At 35.9% G+C, this 17,355-nt stretch overlaps 1 protein-coding gene and 1 pseudogene across 5 annotated transcripts in view; both read left to right on the top strand.

The window, feature by feature from the left end:
- Window positions 1–17,355, top strand: part of HECW2 (HECT, C2 and WW domain containing E3 ubiquitin protein ligase 2) — a 387,653-nt gene that overhangs the window by 316,929 nt on the left and 53,369 nt on the right. For all 5 annotated transcript variants that reach the window (XM_057746089.1, XM_057746091.1, XM_057746090.1 and 2 more), the window contains 2 exons: window positions 7,351–7,434; window positions 12,944–13,053. In XM_057746089.1, the coding sequence (XP_057602072.1) occupies window positions 7,351–7,434; window positions 12,944–13,053 (194 nt within the window). The remainder of the gene's footprint in view (window positions 1–7,350; window positions 7,435–12,943; window positions 13,054–17,355) is intronic.
- On the top strand, window positions 8,889–9,197 carry LOC130858928 (10 kDa heat shock protein, mitochondrial-like; annotated as a pseudogene).

Below are 17,355 nucleotides of genomic sequence, written 5' to 3' on the forward strand. Positions count from 1 at the left end.
GTGGACACTGTGGGGACCAAAGAAAAATATCAGTATGGATTCCAGGCTCAATGCTTTCCCCAAACTCAGGAGAATAATAAGCCATTTCTAAAATCATGAAGAACAATGCATTACCTGTTGTGATAGCACAAAATGGTTTTTTAATGAAATCTGATTTTTACGTATACATTTAAATTGCTAAGTTATTAGTGAATCAGAAGCATTTCTTACAAAGCAAACAAAATACATATCCCCTTTATGTTAATAATGTATTTTTTTTCCTTTTTGGCCTTTCTCAGTGGATTTAAATAGTTATGGAAACTATCTTCAGAAAAATTAACTTGGATAAAATTAAAATTTCTTTATTTCATACACATTGTGCTACATACAAATGGGTATATCCCATTGAATAAGTTATTATTCTCTGTTCCTTGAGAGTACATTTTACAGAAAACATTCTTGCAGACCCATTAGGGTGCCTTTATACCAGAAGTCAGGTATCCTGTGTGTCTGAATTTCATTGTTTGCAATAGAAATGGCATGATGTTCCTATCTGTGCTTAAAATGTTTAAAAACATCTTATTTTTTTCTACCATATATTTTCTTACACACATATTCCAAATCAAGTATGAGCTACATGAAGTCAAGGTCTATATCTTACTCATCTTTTTAATCCTCGTAGGACCTCACATCTTATATTGAATAAAGTGGGTGTTTGAGAAATATTTGGTAAATTAATCAATTTCATAGCAGTATATTTGGGACTAAATGATAATCCCAAAGGGCAAGTAGCTACATTTCCAGTACACAAAATCACATATGTAAAGAAATAGAATCTTTTTAATACAACAATTTATATATCTTTGTATATTTCGATATATTAATTTTAGATCTCAAGAAATGATAGCATAACAATTCTTTATTTTGAAGTCTTGGCTAAAATTCTCTAGTACATAGCATTATTTTGAGTATTGAGATGAAGTTTTGAATAATGTTCTCAACCTTTAAAATTACATTGGGATTTTGATGGGGATTGTTTTTAAAATTTTTAAGTTAACTTTGGATACAATTAAAATATTTATAGTTTTCCATTTTTTCTTCTACAACTATATATTTTTTCATGTATTCAACCATTTCATTTCTTACAATAAAATTTTCTTATTTATTTATTCCAGAACTGAATGTTTCTTGTCTAGGTATTCCCAAAGTATTTTATGTTTTTGTTTCTGTTGTGGGTGGACTTTTTTGTTTTTAGTTTTCTAAATAATGACTGCCAAATCTAGAAAAATACTACTTTTTGTAGTACTGTTTTCCAAAAATTGGTGCCTCAAGTTCTTTTTTCCCTTACCTTGACATTTTGTATCACTGTTTAAAAAACACTGCCTTATCCTTGTCTGTCCCTTTACCTGCTCTTTAACTGACCTGTCCATTCTAATGTCTTATATTGTAACCAATTTGGGTTTTTTTGTTAGGTAGATAGATAGATTTTAAAATAAAATATATGCCTATATAACATAGTTTCAATTCCTGAATATATTTTCAGTTAAAACACTTGTTATGAAATATATAATAAATATAAGTTACAAGAAAATAGAAACCTCTAGTTATGTATTCTAGTATATCCTAGATATTAATTCTTCAAAATAATGATGGGTGTAGGGCGCAAGGTGTTAGAATGCCTTAGGTATGGTGTCTTATAACCACATGTTTTTGTGTACAATAACTAAACTCCTTTTTTAGAGTCCAAAATGGTTTTGCTTTATATAGAATTTTGCTTTACTGAGAATAATGTTTCCCATTATCCACTGAATGTAAACTCTTCATTTATATTATCTCGTTGGTGCTCACAGCATTATTTCAGTTTTCTGGAGAGGCCAGGGTCTTGTCTACTGCATGTCACAGAAATACTCAATAGATATTTGTGGAATTAACCAAGGTAAATAGCATGGTTAAAATAACTTGCCAACAACAGAAACAGAAAAAAGGAGTATATGACCAGACATCTAATTTTACTCTATTTTCAATAGATAATTCTGTCTCTTGAAAAAGTAATAATTAGGAGGCCTATCTAATAATATACTCAATATTTTAAAATTATTGAGCGCTACTGTATATAGTTCTGTGCTAAATAAGCATTTTATTTGCATTCATTCATTAAGTCCTTTCCACCAACCTATGAAGCAGATACTATAACTGTACTTATTTAAAGATGAGGAAACAAGCAGAGAGAGTTAAGTAACTCTGAATTCTTAGCACAGAGCTGATTTATATCCATTTACAAATATATGGCTAATCGATGTCACTTCTGTGTGTCCATAAGAATCATGAGATAATAACGGACCTGTATTTCCAAACCTAAGCTGTATAATGAGAAATAGAAAGAGAAGTTGACCTTTCTAATGCTTGACTCTTACCCTTCAAGTCAGCCCATGCCCTGTGACTGTAATCAGAAGTCTGAATGATAGTACTGGTTTTCTTTCTTGACTTTACACCCTCAGAGAAGTCTTGGGGATTTCTCTAAAATTGCCCTGAGGCAGTTTTAACAACATATATATTTTTTTTTTTAAGGTTTACTAAACTGCATCTACAGGAACCGTGTGTGTGCAGAGTCTGCAATCCAGAGAGTGTTGTGGTTTAGAGCCATTGCTGCTTCTGATTGTTTTTGATCACGTGCCATACTTTAACTTCACCAAAATGTTGGTTTCAATGAGGGTATTTTCTGTGGGAATTCCGGTCTTGAGACTATGTTCCTTGTCCTCAAATGATCTTCTGCTTGAGCTGATCTTCTGGGGTGATTCTGTGCGTTGGAGGAAGTGGTTACCAAGGTCTGAAGGCTGTGGGCATCTGAGACAGCAGTAGCCAGTGACTTTTTCCTGAGGTTGTCACTATGCATACAGTCTAGTATCTGTATAAAACTCTTAGTTATAACAGCTGTGTTTTCTTATTAAGAGGTTGCCTTTACTTGTCTTTGCACTTCCTGTAGTGGGTCCTGTTTTAGTAAACAGTCTAATGTTGGCTTTCTGATTCTCTTTTCTCCACCACGACAAAAAATGCTATAAAGTTTATTCCAAATACTGAGTGGACACAGGGAAATTTTTTGTTAGGAGTTAAGTCTCTTTTGGTATTAACTGACCATGCCTGGTTTGACTTTACTGAGCACCTCTTGTGTGCACAGCATACTGCTAGGTAATTGGAGGCACACAGATAAAGGAGGAAGGGCTTTTGCCCTCCAGAATCGCACGATTCAGAAGGAAGTGAAGTTATAGCTGAGTGGCCGTGTGAGACAGTGCAGTGGGGGCAGTGCTGAATGTGTCGTAAAGGGCACAGTGAGAAACATGCCTATGCAGAGAGGGTCAAATGATAAACTGTTATTTGAATATAATCTTAGTTCTTATTATAAACCACTAAAATTGAATAGAATTTCTTCATTAAAGTGAAGCCAATAAAGAAAGAAATTAGAGGACTGCTGCAGATTCCTTCTAACTCTATAAATTTATAAAATAAATGTGAATAAATATATTAATGTAACTTTCAAATGTCCCTCTAATCAAAGTCATATGAATCATCAACAGTATTTCTCAAACTTGTTCTGTTTGTTTCAGACACTGGGTGGACTCATGGAAATTTTTTAGGAGCCAAATCTGTTATTTTCCATCTTAAAAGAAAAAGAAACTTTGCAGATCTACAATGGTGATTTTATTTTTATGAAACGTAAATGTGTGCAAATATAAAATATGCGTAAACTTCTTATCCTTACAGCTTTTATAAGCTATAAAGCCAAAAGAAATATAAATTAAGTAAAAACTAAAAAAATAACCTTTGAATTAATGTTATTGTGAGAAGACTTTCTTTCTCAGAAGCCGGATCACCAATGTTGAGACCAGTGTCCGTGGAAAGACACGTTTGTGCTTTTTGTCTCATTTGTGTTATGACTCAGTTCTTTTGATTTTGCCTCTAATAGTCTATCACTTGCATCTGTGGCATCATTGTGGTCATCATTTTTCTTTCATAACAAATAGCTTATTTTTATCTATGTGATGAGCCAGTTCATTTAATAGTGCACCCCCAAGTGCAGTACTGAAGAAAAATATGTCATTACACGCACCCTGTGATGATTCTACCAGCACTTTTCTACTTGCAAACTACTTTAAAGCTTCTGTTCTTAGAACACACCATAACATCTTTTATGCTTTACTTAGCATAAATGCATAATTCACTTTTTAAGTCCATTTATTTTGTTTTCTCTTTAGCCTGTGACAATTTATGTTATACATTATCTTGCCTCACTTTGATCATGATCATTACATTTGCAAATTGAAATTTAAAAAATGTGCAAATTAATATTGCAAAAGAAAACTTTTGTCTTTTTAAAGTGGTGAAAGAATTGCGTGTGAGGAGCAGGCAGGGGCTGTTATCATATTTAACATCAAGGCCCTGCTCATCAACACTCTGAAAGTTCACCTCACTTGGCAACAAGTGTTTTGTAAATGCAAGCATGGGAGCTGAAGTCACTTAGTAATGTTCAGTCACATATGTCATCTAGATTGTCCAAAATATGCTTACCTCATGTTAGCAGTTTTGATCATCAGAGTGAAAACACAGCATTTAAAAATTCTCCCAGCACTGAAGATTATGTCTGTAGATTTCTAGTAGGCAAATGATGCCAGTTTAAGAAATACTGGCCTATAGACTATTGGGCAAATACCTGATAACTGAGGAGTAGTTCCCTTTTTTTTCTCCTCAGGAGAGATTGGTGACATTTCTGAGGATATCCACTGACTTCTTTTTCCTCCTCAGCCTTGATCTGCTTTCTTGATAGTCAATAAATAATGCCTTCTTTGTTTTTATGTGAAATAACTTTATGAAGGATTTAATAAAAGAGGAGTGGATATAAGGCCTAAATGGAGTTCGGTTAAGTGAATGGAATAATTGAAATATTCTTATATCATCCTGGAATTGCCCATGGACTCTCTCTCCTCCCCTGCTCCATGAACTCTTTGAGAAAGGGGCTGTGTCTTACACCCAGTTGGATTCCCAGTGTGTGGTACCATGCCCAGCACATAGTAGGCATTCAGAAAATGTTTGCTGAATGAACAAATATTAATATAATAAAGTCCTTAGTGGTGAGAGGTACATCAGATAACATGCTCCAGTGTCTTGTTCCCAGAAGCATATGACCCATTGTTTGTCTTTGTGATAAATTAGCTGACCCCATAGAGAATTAGAATCAGCCTGCTTCTGGTATGTTCTGGTCCAAAGAATCAGACCAGTTGCCTTCACTACTTCATTAGGTAATATCTGGAAAATGATGAAAAGTTTCCCAATTGGCATATTTCCTGTGATATCTTTCCCTTCCCTTCCCTCGCCCTGTCATCCTTCTGACTCAGGAAGCTATGATCTGTTCCTTATTCACAGGATATCACAGGATACATACAAGCCACAGTCCGCAGCGTGCTATCTTTTTCATCATTCAGCCCGTTTTGTGTGGTTCCAGTTACAGGAGTGGAGGAGAGCGCTCAGCCTGTTTGTTTTCTGGTTTTGTTCGGTTTGCCTGGTTCGTTGTGGTGATAGACTAAGGAGATAAACTGTGTTTTTACAGGAGATGACTTTTGATTCTTCAAGATCAAAGCATATTGTTACTGACCCTTATAATAGTACTTCTTTGGTCAAGTTCTTTTTTTCTCCACGATAACTTTTTTGTAATTTAGCTTTCCTTAAACTAACTTTTATATCTCTTATCAAAAAACCATTTACCAGACAATGGGCCTTACTTTCCATCATGTGCTTCAAACATATGATTGTAACACTTGAAGGAAAGTGTTCTGCTTGGTTTAAGCCTTCAGACTAAAATAACCTTAAACAGAGAAGAGAGGCTGGCCTTTCTCCACTGAATAGTTTCTTTACATATATGTCTGCCGTTCATCTATATGTAGATCTATACCTGTATCTGTATCTATATTGCCAGTAGCTAGCTACTATATATAGTATATATAATATATAGCTATAATATAAAATTTCATAATGTAAAATTATATAAAACATATAATATTGCTACTGACAATAAAGAACAAAAGAAAAGTTTGATAATATCAAAGATTAGATGCTTCATATGCAAGCAATTTATGTAAAATGGATCTAGGCAGAAGAAGCCTAGGACTAAACTCTGTTTATAATTCCCAGTAAGCTATGTGGCTAAGAGCATATCAGTTGATTTTTCTGCATATTAGGGAATTTTTCATCTCAACAATTAAACCTTGCCTTTCACCTCATTGCTTTCAAGCCTGTATACAATTGAATTGGAATTTGAAATTTGGGAATACAAAATGCATTAGAACTTTGTATAAATATCAAATAGGAAAACAAGATGCTCTATTCAAAAGAACTAAATCTAAGTAAATACTTGCATCAGAGATCTATATTTTATTTCATAGTACAGGAATCAGAATATATTGTCATTAAGACAGACTAAAATTGTATACTTGTGTTGACCCCTATGTTCCTATCCAGGGTAATGCTTTCAGTACCATAGTTTATGTTCTTATTTTTTGTCCTCATCTTATCAAAATTGATGTGGGGTGCTTTGAAATGGCATGTTGTAAATGAAGGGAAGCAAAATTTTACTGAATTTATATTCATATGAAGAATTGAAACTAGCAAAATGATGACACATCAAACAAGCAAATAAACAAACAAAAACTGGTGTTATCACATATATCTATAATCAAATAGTGGTCCAGATAACTCACACTGTTGTGTTTGGTGTGTGTATGTATAAGTACATATATATTTGCACAAGTATATGCACAATCTATTTCACCAGCTGTGGTAACTGAAAATGATTTAGGTTTCAGTTATTTGAAAGACACATGCTTTTATATTGAATATATAATGTATAGATGCTACCTGCTTCCAAGTAGGAATGTACTTGTCACACATAATGTAGAGGTATATCCTCAGGAAAATAAATGAATATCCCTACACACTCCCTTTTTGGAATAACAGAGAATCAGCCTGAATGGTCCCGACTGATGCTTAGATTGAAGCCCACAACAAGGCTTTAACTTAAAGCAGAGACTGAGTTTTGTTGGTTGGATGGTGCTGCTACCTACAGTGGTATTTGGGCAGCAAAAGGTGAATGCAATAACATAATTCTTTTGGCAGCGTTAGAACTGGGTGGTGTCAATGCTCAGGAGGTCCTCCTCGAAGGCAAGGACCACGTTTTTCTTGGATTTGTATTCCTAGGGCACAGTAGCTGCCACATAATAGGTACCAAAAAATGTTGTGACCATTGTTTAAAAAAATGGTGCTTAAAGTACTGAGTTATCCCAAAAGTTTACTGCACATATTTGAGCTGTTTCTTTGCTTGAATAGGGAGAAGATCCAATTTATCCGAACTGAAGGAACCCCAGGATTGGTGCGTCTTTCAAGTGATGCAGACCTTGTTATGTTGCTGAGGTACGTAACCCCTTCTTGAAGTGGGACGTCTCCTATCATCAGGCATTGTGGAACAGTTTAGAAGATAATGTGCCAATATTGGCAACCTATAAATGCCTCCTTTATTCTTAAAGACTCGTGGGATACTCGTGTTGAAGATACAGGATGCTGATTTAATAATAATTCATTTCAGATTTCATTTCTTGTCACTGGAATCAGTTTGATTTTGTTTTCACCCTGCTGGCAAAGGAGATGGTATTGCAGAAGGGAAAGTTTGTAGAGGCCAATGAGTAGAATGTCCCTTCACAGAATGGAGCAGGAGGTTATACCTGGAGGTTATACTTGCCTCATCAGAGTAGAAGAGAGGTCGTGTTTATATTTTCACCCCAAATTTTTTTCTCAGAATGTTTTCCCCCCTTTTGCTGATTTGACAGTGTTTATTTACTTTATGGTTCTGGGAATTTAAGTTTGGGAATTCAGATAAGAAAGTTGAAATTTGATCACTGGTACTCACTGCCAACTTGATAGACCTTCCTAAAACTGACCAATTGTATTTTCTTTTCTGATGGTTAGATGAGCTTTGGTTTTGAACATTAGAGTAACTTAGAATGGAAACTGGCAAGTTTTCAAGAGACTTTTTCATTTTTGATATTCTCTCTCAAATGTAGGCGACTAGAGTAAAATAGTGCTTTGCTCTGCCTAGTGACTGGGGTACCCACTACAGTAATCTGCACAGACGTAAAGGGAAGTCATGCTTGGCCATGTCAAGCAATGTTTTATCTGTCCCAGAGTGCTGATAGTCTCATTTTCACTGCATGCTTCATAGTTGCCGTATTTGTAAAACTAAAGCCAAGAAGTTGTTTTCTTTTACTCTGCAGTTGGAGCGTAAGTCAAAGGGATATAATCACTTTCCATAGATATTTCACCGCATTTTATCCTGAACAAGACGTACTGGTGGGTGGGGGTCACGTCTCAGTCTAGGCGGTAACTCTCAACTGTGGTATTCACAGTTCTGAAAGCGGGATGTAGCATGCTGGATACTCCTGAAGATTCTTGGTCATTAATATGGAGTGTGATGTTTCTACCATGGTTTGGTTGTTGATAAAATAGTAAGTGTCATGACAAAATTCTGGCTGGGATAGGCCTCTTTTGGTTCCTTCTAGAAGTCTGTTTTTTTATTTAAACTAAAGAATTCTACTTTGGGAATTAGTAAAAACAAAAATGATTACAAAACAAATCATGATTATTGTTCACCTGTCCTTAGTTAAGTAATCTTTAGGTGGTATAGTCCTAAATAATTTGAGCTACAATATAGTTTATAATATTTGTACTTTGGTAAACACCACAGTTTGCATGAGTTTCTATGTGTTATGTGGTTAAATTTTAAAATATTTGAAAACTGATTTATATATAAAGAGCAAGTCTCTGTGCAGCGGCAGCGTGAGAGCAGAGTATGAACTGTGGCAGCCAGAGTCATGGCAGGACAGGCATGTAGAAAGTTTCTTCCCCTCTTTGGCCGAATATTAGTTGAGAGAAGTGCAGCTGAAACTGTAACCAAAGGAGGCATTATGCTTCCAGAAAAATCACAAGGAAAAGTATTGCAAGCAACGGTAGTGGCAGTTGGATCGGGCTCTAAAGGAAAGGGCGGAGAGATTCAAGCAATTAGCGTGAAAGTTGGAGATTAAGTTCTTCTCCCAGAATATGTAGGCACCAAAGTAGTTCTAGACGACAAGGATTATTTCTTATTTAGAGATGGTGACATTCTTGGAAAATATGTCGACTGAAATATGTTGCTTTTGAAATGGCATCCCGTGAAGCTGCCCATTCCACTGAAGTTCTGAAATCTTTCATCATGTCAATAATTTCCATGTTTCTCTTTTATAATAAACTGATATCCAAACTATAAATAAATAAATAAATAAATAAATAAATAAATAAATAAGTAAGTAAGTAAGTAAGTAAAGAGCAAGGCTACATTTTCCCCTTTGGGGAAAATAAGCATGCTTTCTGAAGTTAATGAACCTTTGGAGAAGTGTGAGAAGTTTACTTATATATAATACCTTTATAATTATTACATACAAATGACATGATGGTATTTAATTCTAGACTTCTGTTTCATTTGGGTGAGCAAATAAATAGTGGTGCACTGTGGCAATATATTACATGTGAATGCTTAATAAATAATATTTAATGATTATTGAGACATTTTGGAATAGTCTCAGTTCTTTATTTTTTATTTTACTTTGGATTTTGAGTCATATGAATCAGCAACTATAAACTCAGGCAGTGGACTTGTTGGATACGTAGATGGAGTCTCTGTTTCTGTTTTTATATTTTGTCCATTTCTTTCTTTTTCCTACTTAAAAATATTTATTTTCTTGGGTGAATTTCATAGTATATGAGTTACATTTTAATAAAAATATTTTTATTAAAGTACAATTGATTTACAGTGTTATATTTGTTTTAAGTGTACATCATGATTCAATGTTTTTATAGATTATATTCCACTTAAAGTTATTATAAAAAATTGGCTATATTTCCTGTGCTGTGCATTATATCCTTGTGCCTTATTTTTTTTTTTTTGCCTATATAAATTGTCTGTTTCTTAAAAAGGAAAGTCACTCCTGGTACAAATGGACTTGAATATCAGCAAGCTGCAATGTAGAGATGATAGGGCTCTATGAAATTATTCATTTTAAAATAAACACATGTAAGGTTATTTTCCAATATAGCTGTTATAAAACTCAAGAATTTTAAAATAACTTTGTTGTAATTGTTATTAGTTATTCTGTTTCATATATTCTGTCTCTAATTCAACTAATGTAAAAAGTGTACCTTTAACAGAGCTTATATAGGAAATGATAAATTTGGCTACATTAGAATTCTTCAATTTTGTGTAATGGAAAACACCACATATCAAGGCATAAAAAGGCAACAAACTAGAAGAATATATTCACAGCACATAAAACAAAGATATCATGAATACATAAAGCATGCCTTTAAATCAATTTGAAAGAAAATAACCCCAAAGAAAAATGGATAAAGAATATAAAAAGGCATTTCAAAAGAAGTGAAGCATGCATAGCCAATATATTCATGGAAAGATGCTAGTAATCATAAAATACAATTTCAAATAATGAGATACTATTTCATGCTATTAAATTTGAAAAAATCAAAAAGTCTGGTAATACCAAGCCAGAAATAGGAACTCCATATTGCCTGGACTGGTGGGATTGCAATTTCTACAACCTGTTGGGAGGACAATTTGACTATGTCTTGTACAGTTAAAAAGATGTATACACTATGACTGAGCAATTCTGCTTTTAGATATATACCATATTTACACTAAGAAACACTATTACGTGTATACAAGATGCTACGTACAGGATATTCATTGCATCATTATTGATAAGAGTACACAGTTGGGAAAAAAGTCAATATTTGTCAAGAAAGGTATGGATAAATAAACTGATACGTTAATAGGATGGAATACTACATAGCAGGTAAAAGTAGTAAACTAGACCCTTATATATATCAACACAGACAGATACCAGAAATATGTTGTTGAATAAAAAAAGTTCAAGAATGCAATATACTTATAAAGCATTTATATAATTTTTTAGCAATGCATAAGGCAAAACTGTATATTGTTCATCTATACATATGTTGCAAAATATCCGACTATGGAAGGATATGTTAAATTCATGATAGAGGACCTCAAAAGGGACTTCATATACACACATGCATACACAGATATATAGATACATCTATATAGAGATATATATTCATCTCTAAGTATGCATGTGTGTTTGTCTGAAGCATAAGTAGAATGGTTAACGTATATTAATCTTGGATGATATGTAGTGAGTGTTTTTATATTCTCTATCTCTCCTATATTAAATTTTTCAAGTAAAAAAAAATCTCTTGATATGGAAGATTTCTGTACATTGGCTGTATTTAAAAGAAATAAGTGTCATGGGGCAAAGGGACGCAGGTATAGATGTTTGAGGAGAGGGTGCTAATTCCTACTCTTCAATTAATTTAGCTATGAGTTTCTATACCTTTATGGTATCAATTGTTTATATGGCATTTTTTCTTAGCAATCAACTTAAAATTCACATTATTCCGATGGTTACTGATTTATTGAGAAAGAGAATTGACTGTTTCAGGGCTTAATTTGGTATTACAAATACAATTACTTATTGCTTCTGTTTCTAAATTGTTTGACTTTTATAGTTTCAAAGTGGAAAGATGGCTTAAAAAAATATGGTGTCTAAAAACCCTTTTGCGATAGTGGTTTATTGTGGTTTAGCAGACGTGTGCAGGTGAGTGAAGAACCAGAGAAAGAGTTATCAAGTTGTTATTGTATTGCTATAACCCAGGGTCTCTCAGCCTTAAAAGTATTGACATTTTGGGCTGGATATGTCTTTGTTGCAGGGAGCTATTCTATGCATTGTAAGATGTTTATCAGCATCCTGGCCTCTACCCGTTAGATGCCAAAAGCACCCCTTTTCCCAGTTACGACAACCAAAGACATCCTGAGACATTGTGCGATGTCCCCGTAGAGTGTGGGGAAGGGCAGCATTGCCTGAGCTGGAAACCAGTGCCATAAGCCTTAGGAGTTCTTTCCTTAAATCTCTGCAGAGCTAAACTGTTGCCACCTTTTCTCAATGTTTTTTGAAAACAAGTAATAGATTTCTAGATTTGACCAAGTTTGAGGAAAAGCTACTTCTACTCTTAATTAAAAAACACAGGTACTCTTACTTGTACTGTTGATTCTATTGTCAAGTGTTTGTATATTTGATAATCAGTTAGTACATTCCTTTATCATAACAGTTAATGAAAAGTCTAGGATTCCAAGATCTCAGATCCCTGGTTACTATCTTTTAGGAGAGTATTAGAAACAGAAATTTCAGTATGGAGGAGAAAGAAAACACTAGACTGAATACGATCAAAATCCTCACATTTGAAAAACGTTATAAAGCCAGAGTAAATGAGGAAGCTGGTTATTTAGTAGTTGTAATTATTTAGAAGGTGTTTTGTTTTATTTTGCTTTTAATTCTCCAGTGAAATCCTCAGCTCTTTGAAGGCTGAGACCCTGTTGTATATGTCTTGGAATGAAGATATAAACAGACTTTGTATATTTATTATGAGTCCTCAATATACATTGTCTCATGTTTGAATCTTATTCCTAAATGTAAAAACCCAGGCTATTTTCAAATGAACATGCAAACTGAAACTCACTTATTAAAGTGACAGAATAGAAATCATGCTGTACAAAGATGGTAGGAAAACAGGCAAATAACCATAGGTTTCAGAAAAGCTGCAAAAGCCAGCTGTTTTTTGTCCCAAGAATTACCTGCAGGAGAAAGGGTACAGGTGCTTTCTTTGGGATGTGAACTGGACGTAGGATGAACTGGACGTAGGATGGAATTGGTCAAAGCGAGAGATCGACTTACTGATTGCAGAAACAAGGCGTTTACCCACCTCTTTGGCTAAAGTATGCATTTTGTTTCTTGTCTTTCTCCAGTTTATTTGAAGAAGAGATAATGTCATATGTGCCACCACATGCCTTACTCCATCCCAGCTACTGTCAGTCCCCACGTGGTTCCCCTGTGTCCTCTCCCCAGAACTCGCCAGGTGAGTCCACCTGCTGCGCGCAGTGAATTCTCTGAGGAGTGAGCCCGGAAGTCAAATGTCCTCTCCTTGCAAAGGACAGTAAGGGAACGCTTTGGGTACATCTGTAGTGTTAGCACAGGTACATATTCTGTGGCATTTCCTGTCTCTTAAAACTGGCTTGTTTCCATGGGGATTCATTTTGACAGGAAAATAATGACGTTCCAAAACAGAAGGATAAATGTTAGCAGTATGAAATACTCAGGTATAGAATTTACTCTTCATTATGTTATGTAGTGCCTAAAATATCTTGGAAAATATCAGGGCACAAAATACTATGTTAGCTTTTGGGATTTAAAAAGTTCTAGTTAGGAGATTGATTCAATGAATGATGAAAAGAAATCTCTATTTTCGAGAAGTAATATAGAATAATATAGTCAGTTTAATGGTCTTGGATAATTTTTTTTCCCTTCAGTAGTCACTAATTACATTAGACAGGAAGACCAGAGATGCATGGGCAGGTAGAATGTGTTGATAGAGGAAATAAACTTAAATTTTTAAGTTTAAATTCTTTTTGAAAGAGGTGTGGTGTGAATGGAGGAATGAGTGGGTGAATGAATAGATAGTGCAGCTTAGCAAATTAGTTTTTTTAAAGGAAGGTAGTCATGACGTTGACAAAACATCAGCTGTATTTATCCTTATTATAGGCTATATACTGTTCACACTGAGGCAGCTACCAGAATTTAAAACTATTTTAATAGAAGTCCAAACTCCATATGTGTCACTAAAGGCTGCTCTATGTTCTTTGATACATAACACCTGTTTTTATATATTGGTATCATAATGAAGCTACAGCCTAGCTGAATACCGCAAACAGGAAAAGATCTATTAATTTGTTCACTTAACAGAGGTTTATTGAGCATCCAGCTATGATCCAGGCACTGAATGAGACCCTGGTGCTGCAAAGATGAATAAGACAGTCTCTGCCTTTGAAAATTCACGGTGGGGCAGTGAGTCAACAAGTGACTCCGAAAGCTCTGTGTTTAGTCCTGTAATGAAGAGATGTGTGGGAACACGAATGTGGGAACAAGTCTCCCTTCAGGATGGGGGTGGGATGTTGGGGAAAGGTGAAGACAACAGGTGTGAAGGGAAGCCTTGAAGGATGATGACTAGGATTTTACCAGGTGGACCAAAGGAACGAGGACATTCTAAGGAGGGCCGTGAGCTAAGCCACAGCAGCACGAGAGTAGTTTAGGACAAATTAACAGATACAAGTAAAGGCAAGTTCTCAAAGCTCAGGTTGGAAAGATAGGTTAGAGTTGGTTGGTCAGTGAAGCCATACTTTGTACTCCATGTGGAGCCACTGAATTTACAAACAGAGGAATATCCTGTTTTACAGAGTTCACTTTGGTGGCCATGTGGAGGTGCATTAGAAGATGAGAGACTAAAGTTAGAGAAGCCATCTGGGAGGCTGTGGCATTATCCTAGGTGGCGTGATGAAGAGCTGGACTAATGGTGATGGAGAAAAGGGAGTTAATTCAAAGGCTGTGTTGGATGTAGAGATTCTAGAACTTTAGGTCCAGATGGGGAAGAGTCAAGGCGGATTCTAAGGTTCTCACCACATAGACTGCTAGACAGATGGTAACACCATTTACCAAGAAAGGAAAAAGATTATACTGGAGGGGAGGGGTGAAAGGACGCTGGTTTGGGACATGGTTTATTGAAGAATCTTTGGCCCATCCACCTGGAAGTGGAAACCCAAAGACAACTGGAAACACTGTCTTGGAGCTCAGGAGAGGTTAGCAGCTAGGAATACAGGTATGCTGGTGGCAGTTGAAGCCCATAGGGTAGATTAGAGGAACTAGGAAGGACAGATCAGTAATAAGAAGAGAAAATAGGGGATGGTGACATGAGCATCTCCAATACTTAAGGAAGGGCTGAGGGTGCAAGTGAAAGTGAGAGGGGCAGTGGATTTTGGAAGAGAATTAGAAAAGTCTTTTCAGGGAAGCCAGGTTTCAAGGAGGAAGGAGTGGCTAACAGGGCCAGATGCTCAAAGGAGTCAAGAAAGATGCGGCCTGAGAAGAGGCCATTAGATTTGAAAATCATGAAGTTATATATGGCCTTTGCCAAGCAGTTTCCATGAATTAATAGGTCATAAATTGGAATATTACCAGTTACAGGATGATAGAAGGTGTAAAGTAGAAAACGGGCACGAAAAATATTCTTTTCATGAAACATGGAAGTGAAAAGAAAGCAAAATAAGGCTGTACTTAGGAGAAGAAAAATTAAGGATGGGATTTTAGGATGGGGAGGTTGAGCATGTGTGTGCGGTCACACACCCACATAGTGTGGGTGGAAGGAAGGTGGTTTGTTGAATGGGGCAAAGAAGCAGCAGCCAGCACAGCACAGGCCCGTGCGAAGGCAGGACGCTAGAGGCAAAAGCACTGGTCAACTTTGGAACAAAGTAGGGACACCTATTTTGAAGTTACAGGATGAAAACAAATAAGTATATGGCTCTACAGGTAAGTTTAAAGGTGTAGGGGAAGAATTAATGGAATTCACAGCTGGCCTCGGTCGTTTACCAACTGTGTGTGACTTTGGGTAATTTACTTCCTTTTCTGAATTTGAATTTCTTTTTCCTTAAAATGGGAATAGTAGTAATCACCTCCCATGGTTATTTGGAGGAGAACACCTCACCTGGCACCTAGAACGTGACAAACATCCAATAAGTGTTAGTTTATCCCTTTTTCTTTCTTTCTGGAAATCTGAGAAGTATAATTTGTCAATATTTGAACCACTGATAACTGGTATATAAGAATCTGTTTCAGATTTGCTGAACTGGCTGCCTAGAGGTTTAATCATTCTGACTGGCCTTACCCTTAGCTAGACCCTACAAGGGCCTTTAAGTGGGTTGTCCCTTCACATCATGCTTTATGGTTACAGGAATGAAGCTCTGTGGAATAGAGCTCATTCCAGTTGAAGCTCTCCTTTCCAGACCTTTTCTGCGGCCCTTTCTCCCAGAGAAAAAGGTAGATCACCAGATTCTGTCCTTGCTGAGCCCTACAAAGCCATGTGCTCTCAGTGACAGGCTGGACACTTTGGAGACTCTATGAACATTCTAAATGGCGACTAAGTTTCTTCTTTTCATGTAGCATCACAAATGGACGTAAGCAACCTATGGTGGTAATTAATACATTCTGGAAGCAGATTTAGAGTTAAATGTTTTCCACAGACATGTCTAACCCGCCTATATCTAAATTGCTAGCAGTGTTTGTGGTGGTTTTAATTTTCAGGAAGAATCCTCTCCATATTTTTGGCCTACTCTGTTTCAGTGGGCTTTATTTGATCGTGAAATTGGAATATCAACGGGATTAACTGTAACTAATTCCACATGAAACAAGGGTAAGACTAGCCTCATTTACTCTGTGGAGGAATCTTCTGTTTCTTTGAGTAAAATAGCCTCTTCCAACCAGTAGTCCTAAAGTTCTTATTTTCATAGAATTTTCAAGAACATTTCAAACAGATTTTTTAAAGTTGTCTGATCTTCCTTCTTGCGACTAGAATTTCATCCCTTTTAGTGGTATGAGAATAATATTGTGAAAATTACGATAATCATAAATTTTAATGATCTTCTTTCAGAACACCTAGAAACTTGCTAAACTTTCCACACTTTTCCTCATTCCAAGCACATTTACATGTCTTTTCAAGTGCAGGAGAGAGAGGGGCTTTGGAAACTTTGACTCACAGCTTTTTGCAGCTGTTAGAGTGCTCACCTAAAATTTGTCAAAATTATGGAATGTGAAGGTTTGTTTTTCAAGGACCATTATGCCAGTCCCAACCTTAGCTATGCCAGAAAGAAAAGATCTTTCCAATTACCATATGATTTATTATGCCAAATATAGGACCCAGAAGTTTATTTAAGGACTTTTTGTAGCTGCCCATTTCTAGGAATTTAAGTGCAAGAACACCTGATTTGACTAATATTGTTGGAGATGTGCTTATTTATGTGAATTTTCCACGTGACCAAAACTGTGACATTAAACATCAGAGAATTTGTTTAACCCACCGTGAGACTCTTTCATAAATACATTATACTTCTCCCTGCTTCCCCGTACACAGTGCCTTGAGGACATTTTATGGTTTGGGGATCAGCACACTTGACTAGAACTGGACACTCTGGAAGCCAGTAGAGCACCAGGTCACACTCAAGGGAGGTAAAACAGCACTGTCTTTGCCAAAGGCTGTCTTAATAAGGGCGGTTATTTCTCTCAACACACAGTGCACCTCCTTAAGGACCTTCTTTTCCTCTCTTTCCCTCCAACGTCT

The sequence above is a fragment of the Hippopotamus amphibius genome, chromosome 8 (assembly GCF_030028045.1).
Source record: "Hippopotamus amphibius kiboko isolate mHipAmp2 chromosome 8, mHipAmp2.hap2, whole genome shotgun sequence".
Taxonomy (NCBI): Eukaryota; Metazoa; Chordata; class Mammalia; order Artiodactyla; family Hippopotamidae; genus Hippopotamus; species Hippopotamus amphibius.